Here is an 18781-nt window from a genome sequence, read left to right as displayed (position 1 = left end):
ATGATGAACATCATTACATTTCCATACCAAGATATGATAATTAGAATTCCTCTAACAAATCAAACAGTAAAACATATTTCATGGTAGACCTCATTTTTCGTCATCTTACACTTGACCAATCTGCTCATCTACTAAAAACCACCTATCAGAAAAAACATTTTCAGATTTTCAACACTTTGGTTATATTTAAATGTGGCAATTATCCAATAACATTTACATCTTTTATACCATATTCCTGCTTAACACAGAAGAAAAAACATAGCATTTACATCTTTTATACCATACTCCTGCTTAATATAGAAGTTTTTAAAAATTACTGAAAATAAATATTCCTGCTTTTCACCACTGAGATTCTCACCCTCAGTTTTCAGTAGTTAACTCTCTGTTCTCCCACCACCATCCAGTGGTAAATGCAGTAACTGCAAGCTAAACTGTGCTTCCGCTCAACAACCAACCTTTTTATTTTTTACCAATATAACAAAAAGTAGAAAAAAGTAGTTACAAGAAGTATGGGGTACACTCTGCAGGCGAACACTGTAAGTTTCTCTTACTTGGCACACACTGTCCGTTTCATTAAGTTTCTGGCAATATCTTCAGAGGGAATGGTAAGAATCCAAAAAGGAGACTGAAAGAAATAACAATATACAACTTATTTCTAAGTGTTTTTATGGCCTCATATGCTTTTATTCAAAAAGTCAGTAAGGAAAGGTTCCTATTTGCTACTTTTATGAAAAAGTACCCAATCTGACTCTAACCAAAATAAAATTGTTCCAGTAGTAAGAAAATAAATTGTTTTTACTAGGCAACCTGTTAGGATAATACAGTATGATGTCAGAACTCTTTTATAAATGACTCTATAAGTGAAAAGATCAGCAAACATAAGATTATTTAAAATTAATTTTGTATTTGCTCCCTTATGTTTGTTTGACCAAGAGAATTAATGCACATTATACCCCAAAGCATAATCTCAGAATTTATGATTGTTAATCATTCTTTACAACATAGCTAGCTATTTTACTTTTAACTTCTAAGTAATATATTTCTTTGATCCCTCTTTTTCTAGATAGTTGTGGCTACCTGGGAGGGGTGGGGAAGGGACTCTCTGAAATAATTATGATGAAAAATCATAGAGTTTATTATTAAATTATTATTGATTTTTATTATTTTTCTAAGGAAAAACATTCCAGGTGCATTGGGTGGGAGAGAGGGATCACGTCATAATCCCCTGTCTCAACACCCAAATTACAGGCACTTTTAATCTCCACCCAATAGACCCTTGTCAGATACAGCAGAACCCTGACCTCAATCCATACCCTCATCCAATTATATCCACACTCTCCCTCTTTACTCCTCTTTCAGTAAGTAAAAGTCACTCAGGAGTATAAATCCAACATAAAGGGATTTTCAAGTTAAATTCTCTCATCTTTTGCCAAGAAATCTTCCATGCCACACCCAGTCCTTCTTATTCCAGTATTTACATTACTCTACAGAAAAATCCAAAATACTCCAAAGAGGAAAAAGATGGTCAGTTTAGTATTACTTTTATTAGAACATTTTAACAGCAATCTGAATGAAATGAAATTGTTAGATAAATTATGATGGAGCTCATTTATGGAAAATTTTACACATAGCCCACTTAGTGATGAAAGCTATGTAGTGATATGTCCCTATATTAATACTATCAAATGAAAAATAAACTGCAGAAGTTCATAAATAGTATTACAACTGAGGGGGAAAAAAGACTGGATGGCAGCATCCCCAAATTACAAGTCATATTAAGGAGGAAGAATTGTGAATGATGTTTTTCTTTTTCTATTTTCCAAACTTCTCTAAAACACTGATAAATACAGAATAAAAATTCACTTTTATTATACATGCACAATTTGAAATTTTAAAATAATTCCCAATATAAGACTGAAATCTACTAAATTCTAAATTCTAATTCTAATTATACCTCATCAGTGGAAGAGAGTCCTTTTTCAATGAAGAGATAGATACAAATTATGGTATAACTGTTAAATGAAAAATTAAAACTAACAGACTAAGTGAATACTGGAAATAAGCCTAAATGATTTTCCCAAACCATAACCTTTCCCCAAAATATCCTTTTTATTTCATTGCCCTTAGAAACAGATGAAAATAACTATACAAATATAAATATGAGATTTAGTTCTCTTGAAACCCAAGGCTCTATTTGTAAGTATACTTATAGTGGTCTCATGAAAAAATATGAATTCAACTTACCTTTCCATAAGTGTCCTGGCTACTGGTGAACTGACCACCAAAAAGTGAAAGTAAAGACTTTATTTCCTATATTGAAAATATTATAGAGAAAACACATTTTAACACAGGGAACTCAAAGTCTATTAATATAGGTATAAGATTAATGATCTACCAAGGTATTTAAATTCAACATCAGACTACAACTCTGGGGTCTGAAAAAATTTTACATGGTAAGTAATTTCTGAAAAATTTTAGACAACAGGAGAGCTGCCAAAAGAGTCAGAAAACACTCTGATTCTGAAAAGGAAAAAACAGATGACAAAAACTACAAATTAAATCTGACATTTGACTGACAAAAATGAATAATGAAACAGATAATTTGAAGATTTTAGAGAAGAAATAAGTGATTAACTAGGGAGCATCATTGTGGTATCTTAAATATAAGTTACAGTTAAGTTAACCCCCTCTTCTTTCTGGATAAAGTTACAGAACTAGAAAGAGAAGACAATAGTTAATTTTAAAGCATTAGGTATGCAAAGTTGAATTCTGTTTAGATAATATGTATATTCTATGAAGCAGTTACTTTGCATTGATAAATATAAAATGACTATATAAGTTTTATGATTTGTACTACTAACAAGTTTTGTCTCCTCAACAACACAGGCAGAATCCCACTCCTCTGTACAGGTCTTACGGAAGAGCTAATCTAATTAGAGACAAGAGTCCCCACTGCTGGTTGCCTACAGAGGCCTAAACTAGGAAAGTTTGCTGCAAACTAGGAAAAAGGGCCTTTGACATTAGGAGTCACAGTCACTAGAAAAAGTATACTTAGATTATGAACACCCTCTACTCAAGACCAAAAGAATGGGAGGTTAGTAGCATTTCTGTTTTTCCTCTTGTCTATGCAACAAACCCTTTGTTTTTAATCTGATATCTACAGGGCTAAATTCAGTTGAATTATACAGACAGACCAAGAACTAGCATAGATAGTAAATCACTGAAGCTAGCCCCAAAATCATTTTGCAAGGTAGGTGACACAAATTTAATTTGGAGGCACCATTGGACCTGGGAGTCAAACAGACTCACAATTTGATTTTCAGCTCTTCCAAACAGTAGCTATGTGGATTTATACAAGACATTTAGCTCTATGTGGATTTATACAAGACATTTAGCTCTATGTGGATTTATACAAGACAGTTAACTCTCAGTTCCCTCATCTGTAAAAGCTCCTTCATGAGGTAGGGGATCTATAAACAAGTGCAGAACCCACACTGTTAGCAAGGGAATCAAGATGATGGTGGATGGTGGCCACAACATGGTCCTTGAAGTCCAGTGGCTTAAGAAATCAAGCAAGATTAACAGTTATAATACTTAAAAGAAAAAATGCAATTACAGATTAAGTTACTTGGTCTAGAATGATTGTTCATTCTATGTTAAAGCATGCTATGAAATCAACTTGTTAAAAATCATAAACATGCTTATAAAAAAGGCTCTATGAGTTAAAAAAAAAGTGATGGATTATTGGAAATTACATGGCATAGCATTAGCCTAAAACTTAATCAACAACTTAACATTGAAAATAAATGTGACTAACTCAAGTTTCAAATTTAAAAGAAAAATATGTATTAAACTACACCATCAATTTACTTGGAAAAAGCAAAACACTGAATACTTACTTAGCTATGGCAAATTCATTTTCTAGTTGAGACTCTTTCCACATTAGGAACAAAATAATTTATACTGGATATAAAAATATGCCTGATTAACTCACATGAGCATTTCAGTGCTTTTAGCCTCTCACTTTTTCATCCATTTAGTTTGCTTCAGAACAAGCAATAAAATCCAGGGATCTGAACTTCACTTTTTGTACAATAAGGCAGCTGCCAACTAAAACTGGCCTTGATTAACTCTACAGAGGTAACACTGGACCAAACTTACATTCCTGCTCTCTCATTTGAAATCATAAAGACAGCTGCTCTTCACAGCTTGCCTGCCCAGCAGTTCCAATACAACTGATGGCCCAGCAGTGGAGGCGGTCCTGTTTTCTTCTCTGAAGCCATCTTTCACCCAATTCAGTATTTATTTAAAAATTCATATGTCACTGAGCTATGTAAAGATAAATACATACTTGTTCTCAGAGAGCTTAAAGTCTAGTAAAACAAACAAAACATTTAACCTAGTAACCGAAATGTGGGGTGTAAAACAGTGAGTGGTCTTAAAGAGGTAAAAGCAAAAAAAGTATTACATAAGAGTACAAGGGAGGAAAAAATTACCTATTTTATAAGAAATGTCTCAATGAAAACTGACTTCAGCCTTGAAACACAGAATCTACACAGATGAAAGAAGACTTCCACTTTCAAGGATGGCAAACCAGGTAATTCAGATTAAGCCTCCTGCTAATAAGATCTAGAAAAACCTGATATTTGCTCAAAGGCATGGAGAGATTCAAGAACTGTCAAAGCAAGAACCAGGAGAGGACAGAAATCTAAGCTGCAGCCACTTGCTTGCCGGGACATTACCAACTCCCAAAAGAAGCCATGAGGATGAAGAGCTCTTTTGATAGCTTGGTAGGAGACAGACAAAAACTAGGGCCATCCATTGTGGGGAGGAAAGTAGGCTTGATAAACCACCCAGTTTAGACTGGGATCTCAAAAAGCTACACACCCTAGAAGTATGTGTGAATCAGAACAGAATCAGAACTGAATGCCTGAAAATGAGTTCAAGTGATTGTAGGTTGCTAATGCTCCTATGTGGTTCTTTCCTCTTCTAGAGGATTTACATCATCCTAGGCCTCATGTTGTTTCTTCAATCTTCAGATACTTCTGATACATATATAAAGAATAATCCATCACACATATAAAAGAACCAAGAGAAACAATACACAAAATAAATAGACCCACAGGACCCTTTTTATCATATTTAACATATTAACTGTGCTTTCTACTTCCATATTTTCTATATTCTATATAGAATATATTTCTACTTTCCATATTCTATATTTTACTATAGACAACATAACTATGCTTTCTATATTAAAGGGGATAAAAGACACAATTGAGGATTTTGGCAGAGGATGAAAAACTATTAAACAAATTGCAGAGTTGTAAAAGAATCATGTAAAAAATATAAATTTAAAATAAAATAAACGTGTGAATAAATCTAAATGAATATTGACTATATAAAATCAACATAGAGGATTAAAATGGTAGTTTGACAGATGAGACAGAAACCTCCTCCCAAAACCACATATAATATGAAAATATAGCAAATATATCAAAATCCTGAAAGAGCAACAGTAAAGAAGGCTGTGGCAGACTGTCTATACCTGGCAAAAACAGCAGACCTCAAGGAAAAGGGTAAAGTACCAATGCCGTGATCAGGAGGAACCCAAGCCCTTCCCTCACCCCATCTTACCAGGGGGAGGAAGAGAAACAGAGCAGGGAGGTGGTGAACACCTAGGAATGCTGAACACGCAGCCTTGGAGATACGCTCTGGGAGCACAAACCTACATTACATGGTGCCCAGGAGATTAGTGGAGTTGGAAAGCTAAGACAGGCAGAACACTTAGAGAGACTGAGATTGCAGCTGCTTGTGGAAAAGAGGGATCCACATCCAACTGCTCTGGGACAAAAGAGAGGCAGGCAGTCTGAGAGACTTCCTAACAGTGAGAAGGCTGATAAAGGGACAAGGATTGACAGACCTTGCTGCTCAGGAGAAAGGACAGATGGACAAAATTGTTTAGACGCACTCTGCCCAGGAGGTTGGGAACTTCCAGGAGCGAAGCTTCAGGAGCTCCATGACCCTGGCTGGCACGCAGCTCTGAGGCCCCTCACCATGATATGCAGCTTGCTGCAACTTCTTCCTGGTTGGCACCAGCTCACAAACCAGCTGACCCCACCATTGTGCCAGGTCAGTCAGAGGACAACCCTGCCTCTGCAGCTACAAGTGTAAAGCACAGAGATTTCTCCCTGAGAACTTGGCCCACTGGCCCTGCCAGTGGAGACAGGCATTGCAGTGGGGAAGCAGGAAAGGCCTCTTTCCTCCTGACACATAGGAGCACCGCTCACCTGTGATCCCCACCATTGCTTCAGGTGCTGAGCAGCTCCAGAGAGTAGAGCTTCTGGGCAGTAGAGGGCAACACCTACAAATATGAAATGTCAAAGGAAACTGGTTCAAAACAAACTCTACACCCAAAAGCCGCAGCAGACACATTCTTCTCAAATGAACTTGGAACATTTTCAAGAATAGATCATATACTAGGCCACAAAAACACCCTCATAAAATTCAAAAAGACTGAAATTGTACCAACTGGCTCTCAGAACAGAAAGGTATGAAACTAGAAATAAATTACGCAAAGAGAACAAGAAAGTCCACAAACACATGGAGGCTTAACAACATGCTCCTAAATAATCAATGGATCAATGAACAAAAACAGAGATCAAAGACCTATATACTGAAAACTAGAGGACACTCTTAAGAGAGATTAAAGAGGAGACTAACAAATGGAAATTCATCCCATGCTCTTGGCTAGGAATAATTAATATGGTCAAAATGGCCATCCTGCTAAAGCAATCTACAGATTCAATGCAATCCCTATCAAATTATCAACAGCATTCTTCAACGAACTGGAGAAAATAGTTCAAAAATTCATATGGAACCAACAAAGACCCTGAATAGCCAAAGCATCCTTAGAAGGAAGAATGAAGTGCGGGGGATATTGCTCTCCAACTTCAAGCTCTACTACAAAGCCACAGTAATCAAGACAATTTATTACTGACACAAGAACAGAGCCACAGACCAGTGGAACAGAATAGAGACTCCAGACATTAACTCAAACATATATGGTTAATTAATATATGATAAAGGAGCCATGGACATACAGTTGGGAAATGACAGCCTCTTCAAGAGCTGGTGTTGGAAAAACTGGACAGCTACATGTAAGAGATTGAAACTGGATCACTGTCTAACCCCATACACAAAAGTAAATTCAAAATGGATCAAAGACCTGAATGTAAGTCATGAAACCATTAAACTCTTAGAAAAAAATATAGGCAAAAATCTCTTGGACATAAACATGAGCGACTTCTTCATGAACATATCTCCCTGGGCAAGGGAAACAAAAGCAAAAATGAACAAGTGGGATTATATCAAACTGAAAAGCTTCTGTACAGGAAAGGACACCACCAATAGAACAAAAAGCATTCTACAGTTTGGAAGAATATATTCAGAAATGACAGATCCGATAAAGGTTTGACATCCAAAATATATAAAGAGCTCACGCACCTCAACAAACAAAAAAACAACAAAAAAAAAGCTCACGCACCACCAATAGAACAAAAAGCATTCTACAGTTTGGAAGAATATATTCAGAAATGACAGATCCGATAAAGGTTTGACATCCAAAATATATAAAGAGCTCACGCACCTCAACAAACAAAAAGGCAAATAATCCAATTAAAAAATAGGCAGAGGAGCTGAACAGACACTTCTCCAAAGAAGAAATTCAGATGGCCAACAGGCACGTGAAAAGATGCTCCATATCACTAATCATCAGAGAAATGCAAATTAAAACCACAATGAGATATCACCTCACACCAGTAAGGATCGCCACCATCCAAAAGACAAGCAACAACAAATGTTGGCGAGATTGTGGAGAAAAGGGTACCCTCCTACACTGCTGGTGGGAATGAAAGCTAGTTCAACCATTGTGAAAAGCAGTATGGAGATTCCTCAAAAAGCTCAAAATAGAATTACCATTTGACCCAGGAATTCCACTTCCAGGAATTTGCCCTAAGAATGCAGCAGCCCAGTTTGAAAAAGACAGATGCACCCCTATGTTTATCGCAGCACTGTTTAAAATAGCCAAGAAACGGAAGCAACCTAACTGTCCATCAGTAGATGAATGGATAAAGAAGAGGTGGTACACAAAATAGAATATTATTCAGCCATAAGAAGAAAACAAATCCTACCATTTGTAACAACATGGATGGAGCTAGAGGGTATTATGCTCAGTGAAATAAGCCAGGTGGAGAAAGACAAGTACCAAATGATTTCACTCATATGTGGAGTATAAGAACAAAAAAAAAAAACTGAAGGAACAAAACAGCAGCAGAAACACAGAACCCAAGAAGGGACTAACAGTTACCAAAAGGAAAGGGACTGGGGAAGATGGGTGAGAAGGGAGGGATAATGGGGTGGGGAAGAAAGGGGGCATTACAATTAGCATGTATAATGTGGGGGGAGGGCTGTGCAACACAGAGAAGACAAGTAGTGATTCTACAGCATCTTACTACGCTGATGGACAGTGACTGTAATGGGGTTTGTGGGGGGTACTTAGTGATGGGGGAAGTCTAGTAAACATAATGTTCCTTATGTAACTGTAGATTAATGATACCAAAAAATAAAAAACAGAGATCAAGCAATATATGGAGACAAATGACAAAAATAACTCAACACCATAAAACGTGCAGGACACAGTGAAGGCCGTGCTATCAGGAAAGTATATTGCAATACAGGCATACCTCAGGAAAGAAGAACAATCCCATATGAACAGTCTAAACTCATAATTAATAAAACTAGAAAAAGAACAAATTAGGCCCAAAGTCAGTAGATGGAGGGACTTAATAAAGATTAGAGTGGAAATAATAAATTTCTAAATAACATCGAGAAGAATAAAACAATAGAAAGAATCAATGAAAGCAGGAGTGGGTTCTTCAAGAAAATAAACAAAATAGATAAAGCCCTAGCCAGAATTATCAAGAAAAGAAGAGTCTACACGCACAAACAGAATGAAAAATGAGAAAGGAAAAATCACTATAGATACCACAGAAATACAAACACTTATTAGAGAATACTATGAAAAGTTTTATGTTAAAAAATTGGATAACCTAGAAGAAATGGACAACTTTCTAGAAAAATACAACCTTCCAAGGCTGACCCAGGAAGAAACAGAAAATCTGAACAGACCAATTACCAGCAATGAAATTGAATTGGTAATCAATAACTACCCAAGAACAAAACCGCAGACTGGAGGGCTTCACCACTGAACTTTATCAGACATTTAGAGAAGACATGATAACCATTCTCCTTAAAGTTTTCCAGAAAATAGAAGAGTAGGGAATACTTCCAACTCATTCTATGAAGTCAGCATCACTCTAATACCAAAACCAGGCAAAGACAACACAAAAAAACAAAACTACAGACCAATATCCTTGATGAACATAGAGGCAAAAATACTCAACAAAACATTAGCAACCCAAATCCAAAACTACATCAAGAGGATTATACATCATGATCAAGTGGGATTCATCCCAGGGATGCAAGGATGCTACAACATTCAAAAATCCATCAACATCATCCACTGTGACAATACAAAGATGGACAAAAATCAAATGATCTCCTCCATAGATGCTGAAAAAGCATCTGACAAAATTCAACAACCATTCATGATACAAACTCTCAACAAAATGGGTATAGAGGGCAGTACCTCAATATAACAAAGGCCATATTTAAGGAGGTGACAAACCCACAGCCAACATCACACTTAACAGTGAAAAGCTGAAAGTTTTTCCTCTAAGATCAGGAACAAACAAGGATGCCCACTCTCCCCACTTTTATTCAACATAGTACTGGAGGTCCTAGTCATGGCAATCAGACAACACAAAGAAATAAAAGGCATCCAGATTGCTAAGGAAAAGGTTAAACTGTCATTGTTTGCACATGACATGATATTGTACATAAAAAACCCTAAAGAATCCACTCCAAAGCTTCTAGAACTAATATGTGAATTCAGCAAAGTTGCAGGATACAAAATTAACACACAGAAATCTGTTGCATTCCTATACACTAATGATGAATTAGTAGAAGGAGAAATCCGGAAAATAATTCCATTCACTATTGCATCAAAAAGAATAAACTGCCTAGGAATAAACCTTACCAAGGGAGCAAAAGAGCTATACTTTGAAAACTACAACACTCTCATGAGAGAAATTAAATAAGATACTAATAAATGGAAACACATCCCGTGCTCATGGATAGGAAGAATTAATATTGTCAAAATGGCCATCCTGCTTAAAGCAATCTACAGATTCCATGCAATCCCTATCAAAATACCAATGGCATTCTTCAACGAACTAGAGCAAATTGTTCTCAAATTCATATGGAACCACAAAAGACCCCAAATAGCCAAAGCAATCGATGGAAGAACAAAGCTGGGGGGATTACGCTCCCTGACTTTAAGTTCTACTACAAAGCCACAGTAATTATGACAATTTGCTACTGGCACAAGAACAGACCCATAGATCCATGGAACAGAATAAAGAGTCTAGAAATTAACCCAAGCATATATGGTCAATTAATATACAATAAAGGAGCCATGGATATACAATGGGGAAATGACAGCCTCTTCAACAGCTGGTGTTGGCAAAACTGGACAGCTACATGTAAAAGAATGAAACTGGATTATTGTCTAACTCCAAACACAAAAGTAAACTCAAAATGAATCAATGACCTGAAAGGAAGTCATGAAACCATAAAACTCTTAGAAGAAAACATAGGCAAAATCTCCTGAATATAAACATGAGCAACTTTTTCCTGAACGCATCTCCTCAGGCAAGGGAAACAAAAGCAAAAATGAACAAATGGGACTACATCAAACTAAAAAGCTTCTGTACAGCAAAGGACACCATCAATAGAACAAAAACACATCCTACAGTATGGGAGAATATATTTGTAAATGACATATCCATCAAGGGGTTAACATCCAAAATATACAAAGAACTCACATACCTCAACACCCAAAAAGCAAATAACCTGATTAAAAAATGGGCTGAGGATATGAACAGACAATTCTCCAAAGAAGAAATTCAGAGGCGGAGAAAGACAAGTATCAAATGATTTCACTCATCTGTGGAGTATAAGAACAAAGAAAAAACTGAAGGAACAAAACAGTAGCAGACTCACAGAACCCAAGAATGGACTAACAGTTACCAAAGGGAAAGGGACTGGGGAGGAGGGGTTGGAAGGGAGGGAAGGAGGAAAAGGGGCATTATGATTACTGCACATAATGTAGGGGGTTGGCACGGGAAAGGCAGTATAGCACAGAGAAGACAAGTAGTGACTATAGTATCTTACTACACTGATGGACAGTGACTGTAACGGGACAGGTGGTGAGGACTTGATAATGGGGGGAATCTAGTAACCACAGTGTTGCTCATGTAAGTGTATATTACTGATGCCAAAAATAAAAATAAAAGAAATTCAGATTGTCAGCAGGCACAGGAAAAGATGCTCCACGTCGCTAATTATCAGAGAAATGCAAATTAAAACCACAATAAGATATCACCTCACACCAGTTAGGATGGCCAGCATCCAAAAGACAAACAACAAATGTTGGCGAGATTGTGGAGAAAGGGGAACCCTCCTACACTGCTGGTGGGAATGTAAATTAGTTCAACCACTGTGGAAAACAGTATGCAGTTTCCTCCAAAAACTCAAAATAGAAATACCATTTGACCCAGGAATTCCACTCCTAGGAATTTACCAGAAGAAACAAGATCCCTGATTCAAAAAGACATATGCACCCCTATGTTTACTGCAGCACTATTTACAATAGCCAAGATAAGGAAGCAACCTAGGTGTCCATCAGTAGATGAATGGATAAAGATGTGGTACATATACACAATGGAATACTACTCAGCCACAAGAAGAAAACAAATCCCACCATCTGCAACAACATGGATGGAGCTAGAGGGTATTATGCTCAGTGAATAAGCCAGGCAGAGAAAGACAAGTACCAAATGATTTCCCTCATTTGTGGAGTATAACAATGAAGCCAAACTGAAGGGACAAAACAGCAGCAGACTCACAGACTCTAAGAAAGGACTAGCGGTTACCAAAGGGGAGGGGTAGGAGAGGGTGGATGGGGAGAGCGGGAGAAGAAAATTGAGGGGTATTATGATTAGTACACATGGTGTGTGAGGGGTCACGGCAAGGACAGTGTAGCATAGAGAACACAGGTAGTGACTGTGGCATCTTGCTACACTGATGGTATGGGGGGAGTTGATAATATGGGTGACTGTAGTAAACACAATGCTTTTTATGTGAAACCTTCATAAGAGGGTATATCAATCACACCTGAATTAAAATAATAATAATAATAATAATTACAAAAAGAAAAAAAAGAAAGGCTAAGCAATGCTTTTCAACTCGTGGTTTCTGTCAAGTCAATGATCAATGCTTGGGATGTTACCAAAAAGAACACAGTATCAGTTGCAAAAATATGGTTTTAATTTCTGTTAATTTTAAAGGTCTTTAGACAAAGTATAATAAAAAAAATGAATAAATAAAATCAACACACTGAAGACTGAAATAGGTCACATGCAAATGAGACATAAGGGAGTAGAGGCCAATACAGGAAATGAAAGCATCATTCAAGGAATCATGGGAGTCAGTTTTGGCTGCACTGGGACGTGGAGGGGTGGAGAGAGAGGAGAGAACCATGCAATGGTGGACCTTGAATACTAAACTAAAGAGATTCAGCGCTGGGTCAATAAGGATGTATGGAACTGAGCTTTTGGGCAATTCAACAGGCACCAGGGTACAACAGTGACTAAGAAGAAATTAAGAAGGCAGAAAAAGTTAGTATCACCGAGTAGAAAGGATGTTTTTCTTAAATCTGAAGCCTCATCATTCCATTCTCACTGCACTGCCTGATCATAGACACTCTTGGCCTTTCTCTATTTCCACTCCAGCATCATCTAAGCGGTATCCTTTCTCTGGAACTTCAGAATTACCTTTCTAAAACATAAATGATTACTAGTCACTTCCTGGTTTACAAAGGAAAAAAGAATGGTTCCCTATTAAGACTAAAATAGAATCCAAACTCCTTGCAATGGTTCAAAACACTCTAAAATCTGTATCCTACCCACCTCTCTAGCCTCATGCCCACTGCTTCATTCTCCCTCCCCACATGTCCCACACCACCATAATCAACCATCCCTCTGCACCTTTACACTTGCTTGTTTCTCAGTGGAGTTCTTTCCAGTCATCTTTACCCACAGAACATATCCTTTATCAATTAAGGTCTGTGCATGTATGCCAGTCTTCATAATTCTCAAGGTGAGTTCAGCACAGCTGAAGATCACAGAATATTGGTACAACTATAAAGACATAATCTTCACCTTCAGCTGAGTTTTCAGCACTACTCTTAACACCTGTGTTCTTCTCTATACAATTGTTTATCTTGTCAGCTCCCTCCTTTGCTCTCAACGACTATTTCAAATTTTACTACTCTTCTCAATTCCTCCATTTAACTATTTGGTCCCCCATCTCCCAAGAAATAACCTTGACTCATTCATTACTTACAGAGCAGGCCCTCAGACAGCGACCCCTCACCCGTCCTAATTCTTCTTAGCCCACTCTCTCCGTCTATTATTGAAAAGCCAACACCTCTCATTGTGAATTTATATCCATTCTCCCCTTCTCTTCAGTCCACAAATATGCCAATCTCTCCAAGGCCAAGGTTCTCCCTTTACAGTAGGTCCCCTTCAAACTGTTAACCCATCTCTTGCTTTCCCTTCTGATGCTCTAGTTTAGAGCAGTCTACTCTCTCTCCTCTTCCTCATTTTCCAGTGACAACTAAACCATGTAATCTAGCTCCACCTCCCCAAAACTGCACAACAGCTCTAACAAAATTCCAAAAACTTCACTCCCCTGATTTCGGTGGCCTCACACCCTTCCTGTTCTGACATTTGTCTGTCTTCTTCATGACCTCCTCTTTTCTCACATCTCCTTACTATGGATGCTTCCAAGCACCAGTATTTGGCCCACTACTCTTCTGATGCAATGCTTTCTCTAAATATCACCATGTGCTCTTCTAGAGTTTATATGAAGAGGGCTCCCAAATATTTATTATGAGTCCAAACCACTCTATCATGCTCTAGGTATATTCATATATTCACTGCCTCATGGTCAGTCATCTCCACTTAATGCTACACCAGCACATCAAATACATCATAACCAAAATTTAAATCCTATACCTGCCTGTGCTCTCTACTTTAAATGGAGACACCCTTAGAGCCATCCCAGGAGTCATCCTTGACTGGTCCCTCTTCTCCCCACATTCAATCAGTTATCAAGCCCTGATTATTTTTATCACCTAAAATTTTCCCAGTCTATCCCAACCTCTTATGCCTTGCCACAGTTCAGTTCTTCCAGTCTATTAGTAATTCCAACAGACTCCTAACTGGTCTATTCTAGACTTAGTCTTCTCCAATTTTTCCTCTATAAAACTGCCTAAGTGATTTCAAAAGAAAAATATGGTTCTGTCACTTCCTTAAAACTCTTCAATAAATTTTACTTCCAAGCTGCTGGGCATTCACAGTTTTGCGTTGTCTGGCCCCTATCACCTCTCCTGTTCCTCTTGTTTCTCTCTGCTAACATATTTCGTAATCCGGTAATAATGAATGGCTTGCAATTCTAATTTACTTCTCTCTCTCCTTGCCCGGCTATCCTCATTCTTTACAGTTTAGGTGTTAGACCCTCGTTGAAGCCACCTTAAAGGCCAACATCCCCGACCCCTCAGGTGGATTAGGTTCCCCTTACTGCTCTCGTATTTCCCGGCGCATCTCCCTGTCACCGCACTTACCAAGGTTCTTTCATAATGCTACGTCCATGCCTCTGCTCACCCCTTAGCCTTAACACTAAGCACCTTGAAAACATAAACTTGTCTTTGTCGTCGTTATATTCCCAGTGTCCAGCACATGCAACTACACGTACTCTGTAAATGTTTCTTAAATGAATAAATCAATTTCCCAACGTCTCCATCATCTAACCCCTACCACCCTCCCCCACGGAGTTTGACCCGCATATCTGACACTGAAGACACTGCACTGAGCGGCTGTCTATACTCCGCGAGACGAAGAGCTCCTTCCTGGAGGAAGAGAACTGGTCGTACTCACCCGCTTAACTCAGAACCGGGCAGAAGAACAAAGAAAAAGGCTTAGCAAGGCTGCGAGCCGGTCCCTAACTTCTCTCTCACACACCCTCCGCGGAGCTCGTCCCTGTCCCAGGCGCGGCGGAACCGGAGATGCGCGCTGTCCTAGACCAGCGCACACCCCGGACGCCCGCGCGCTCAGGTGCCCCGACCGCCTCCACCCGCACACCAACCCGTACCGCGCCGCCCACTGCCATCCGAAGCGGGGGAGGGCGCCGCGGGCTCACCGGCAGGCGGAACTCCAGGTGCTCCTGAGCCATGAGCAGCAGGTACCTGTTCAGGACGCACGGCAGCGCCATTGCAGCAGGCCACGGTGCGCCTGCGTGGCGGGCGCGGTGTCCCACCTTTTCGCCCCCTGACAGAACCGTTTCCGCTGAGGCGGAGCCTGAAGGGCCGGAAACAGAGGGTAGGGAGGCGCGGTCCCGGAGCTCCTCGATCGGAAGCATAGACGGTGGCCGCTGTGGTATCCCAGCTCCGCTGCGACTCGGTTACAGGCTGAGGTTCCGTCGGGAGCGGGTTGCGATGAAACAGTGTAGTTCCCTTCGGTCTTCTCACCCGAAAGTATTTCCGACTTTCTCTACAACTCCTCAAATCCTAGTTCTTCAAAACTAGTCTGAAATCTCACCTTTACTGTGAAAAAGGAATTTCTCTGACCTTTGCCAGGCTTTGGTAACTGATTTACTGGACCTCTCATTTAACGTTTAGTATACCTTTTGTTTTTTTGCAATATGTAAGTCCAGGGAGAGGAATTTCCGGGGCAGAATACCTCTAAAAACCGAAATCAGTCAAAGAGAGAAATAAAGTTTAAAATCCGTTTATTGCTTACAAGCTGCAGTCCGGGGCCTTCTCTCTTTCCTGCTCCAGCAGAAGTGAAACAGGCCCTCCCCTCACCTCTCAGGTACTGATAAGCCCTCCATCGCCCAGGTAATTACCCATTGATATGGAGGTGAACTTCTCGCCACCCCTGAGGAATGATGCAAATGCACTAAAGCCATACCTCTTTCCACCTCTGAACGCCTATTGATGAGCAGATATGCAGATGTACTAAAGCCAGGCGAGATATTCTGAAAATATTATAATTTTACCCACAAAATAACTTTTCAGGGACTGCATGCTTAATAATCCAATTAAAATAAGCACTTGAGGACCTAGATCATCTCTTTACAGCTGATTGTATACCTCACAGAAAACAAAACATTCTCAAAGTGCTCAGTAATTATTACAGTGTGATTAGATTCACAACGACCAGTCACAGCCAACTGTATATTAAAACAGAAGTTGCTTTTTAACTATTCACACTGGCACAGACTTCATAGTAGCACATAAAATAGCATATTCATAAATTTTAATAATTTGCATATTCTATGTATATATGTTGTTTTTGAGAGTACTGAATCTTTTGCTTTAAGAGCTATTTCTTTTTCCTCCTGCCCTAATGTTGCAAATAGTACATAACAGTACTAATCTTACATATTCTGAGCATCATGTGCTAGGAACCTTGTTGATGCTTAGTTGTGGTTAACAAGTTGGGTTGTGGTGTCAAGTCTTAGGTTCAAATCTCAGTTCCACTCCTCACCATCTAAGTGCTCTTAAGTGAATTTCTCAGCCTCCCTGAGCCACAGTTTTATCTAAATGGAACAGTATTGCCTCCCTCAAGATACTGTTGTGATTAAGTGGAAAAATGTATAAAGTGTTTAATATGTGGCATGTTGTATGGGGCCAATGAGTGGTATCTAAGGAGATTTTTCTTAAAGAGAATGAGAATTCCTCTTTAACAAGCAAATTGCCTTTGTTAGGAAAATGTCTTGAGAGGTCCCCTTGAGGTGAGTCTCTCAGGAGCATAGATGTCTCTTGGCCCCAAGGCTTCAAAGAATAGGATAAGATACTCTATGAGACAAAAAGACGTTGTTTACACTTTGAGAAGAGGGGCCAAGGTGGGACAGAGAACTACGGAAATGTTAGGGGAATGGTGTGCAGTTCTTGATATGCCCCAGCCCCAAAACTTGTCATAATTAGCAAACACAAAGAATACTGATGGAGCAACATTTTAGGGATGTTACAGAGTTGCTGATTTTCATGCCTAGATTAATATGAAGCTGTGCAGAGACACCAAATGAGAATACAGGGCCTAGGAGAACCCAGATGGTTTCAAATTTCACTGATTGTTCACATGAGATCCTTTGAGCAAAGGTTTATAACTAAATCCCATTAATTCTCTACTCCATAAATGAGCAGGAAAGAATCTACATCATGAATCTCAAACTGTTGGATATATGGTCAGTGAAAGTAGAAATTGACCCTGCACAAACCAACAGGGATAGTGTGGTGTTCGTCTTGAGATCAGTTAAAGTGTCTTTGGGGGACTCACGGGCAGACCTGTTCAGTGTTTTCAAGCTTAACTAGATAGTTAAGGGGCAGCAGGAAAATAAGGGCTTTGGAAATTGGTGTTCAAACGACCATTGGAGACTTTTTTTTACACTGGAAGGGGCAAGGAAGTTCATAGTCTGTCTTCAGGGAACTGATCCAAAGCTCCATTGGTGCTTCATTACCAGAGAAGACCCCTCAGAGACTGGCCACTCCTGTGACATTACTAGTGTGCATCATTGGAGCATCTGGGATAGGCTGCCGATTTTTTAAAAACCGGAGGCATTCTGAGAATATGTCGGTCTTGCCTGAGAGTTTCAGCCCCAGGCAAATTCACTCTGGATTCAGTGAGACCGAAAAGTGACAACAAAACGTTTTGGGGGTAAAAAAATGTTTTAGACCAAGCTTTATTCTCATGGTAGCAGGTTGAATGCTAAAGTCACATCTGCCTTTGGGGCAGTCTGTATGCAGCAAACTGATATGTGCCTCTGGACCTCTCCACCACTGCAGCAGTGGGTGAGAAGACCAGGGTCAGGTGAGAATCCTGGCCATGGAACTTCGATTTTCTCTACAAAGCCTCAGAGAAGGGAGGACAAGGAATTGGAAAGGAGAATATTAAATTATGTTTATAACAGGCCACTACAGTGTTGAGAGAAGTAGGACAGAGTCAGGAAGAAAGGAAATGAAGAGGGTTAACAGGTCCCAGTAGCAGAGGTCATGTGTAATGTTAAAACTGCCCATACATCTGTCTCAGGCTGAGTAACACTTGAAAACGGTTTGGGTGTCACAAAGAACCATAGGAATTTGTGCATTAATGAGAGGTAGAAAAGTTCTCTTGATATGTATTAAGACTAGAAGACTTTTGCAATGATAAATTAAAAAAACAAGGGGCTTTTAAATAGTTTGGAAATACAGTTTTATTCGAGCAAGTTATATAAGAAATATGGAAACTTCACTATAGTGGAGCATTCATGAACAACTTGTGATTTCATGAGTTGTCAGAAGGGTCTCCAGTATCTTCAGTCTTAATGAAGATAATTCAGGAAGAGGCAAGAGAACTAACTCTGGGTGCTCTCAGGGAGCAAAACTGAGCAAGTTGGGACTCAGAGGTACCAGTTCAAATTTAAGCAGCTGCAGTTGATGTAAGTATGACTCAGCTCCTTGAGGTCATATTTACAAGCAAGATCTCCAGAAGTGGAG

General features: G+C 39.2%; 1 protein-coding gene across 5 annotated transcripts in view; it reads right to left on the bottom strand.

Annotated features, from left to right (window-relative positions):
- TRMT11 (tRNA methyltransferase 11 homolog) overlaps positions 1-15562 on the bottom strand; it is a 71693-nt gene extending 56131 nt beyond the window's left edge. For 2 of the 5 annotated variants that reach the window (XR_012124216.1, XM_017676227.3), the window contains exons 1-3: positions 15445-15562; positions 2245-2310; positions 552-625 (exon numbers count right to left, since the gene is read on the bottom strand). Coding sequence is in view for 3 of the 5 variants with exons in the window: in XM_017676227.3 (XP_017531716.1) it covers positions 552-625; positions 2245-2310; positions 15445-15516 (212 nt within the window). In the remaining 2 variants the exon portion in view is untranslated. The other 3 variants (XM_036993819.2, XM_036993826.2, XM_073219568.1) reach the window with 3 other exon arrangements.
- Positions 15563-18781: the final 3219 nt, after the last annotated feature.

Source organism: Manis javanica, chromosome 13 (assembly GCF_040802235.1).
Source record: "Manis javanica isolate MJ-LG chromosome 13, MJ_LKY, whole genome shotgun sequence".
NCBI lineage: Eukaryota > Metazoa > Chordata > Mammalia > Pholidota > Manidae > Manis > Manis javanica.
Note: the sequence above shows the minus strand (reverse complement) of the source record. Positions and strands in the feature narration are given on the sequence as shown.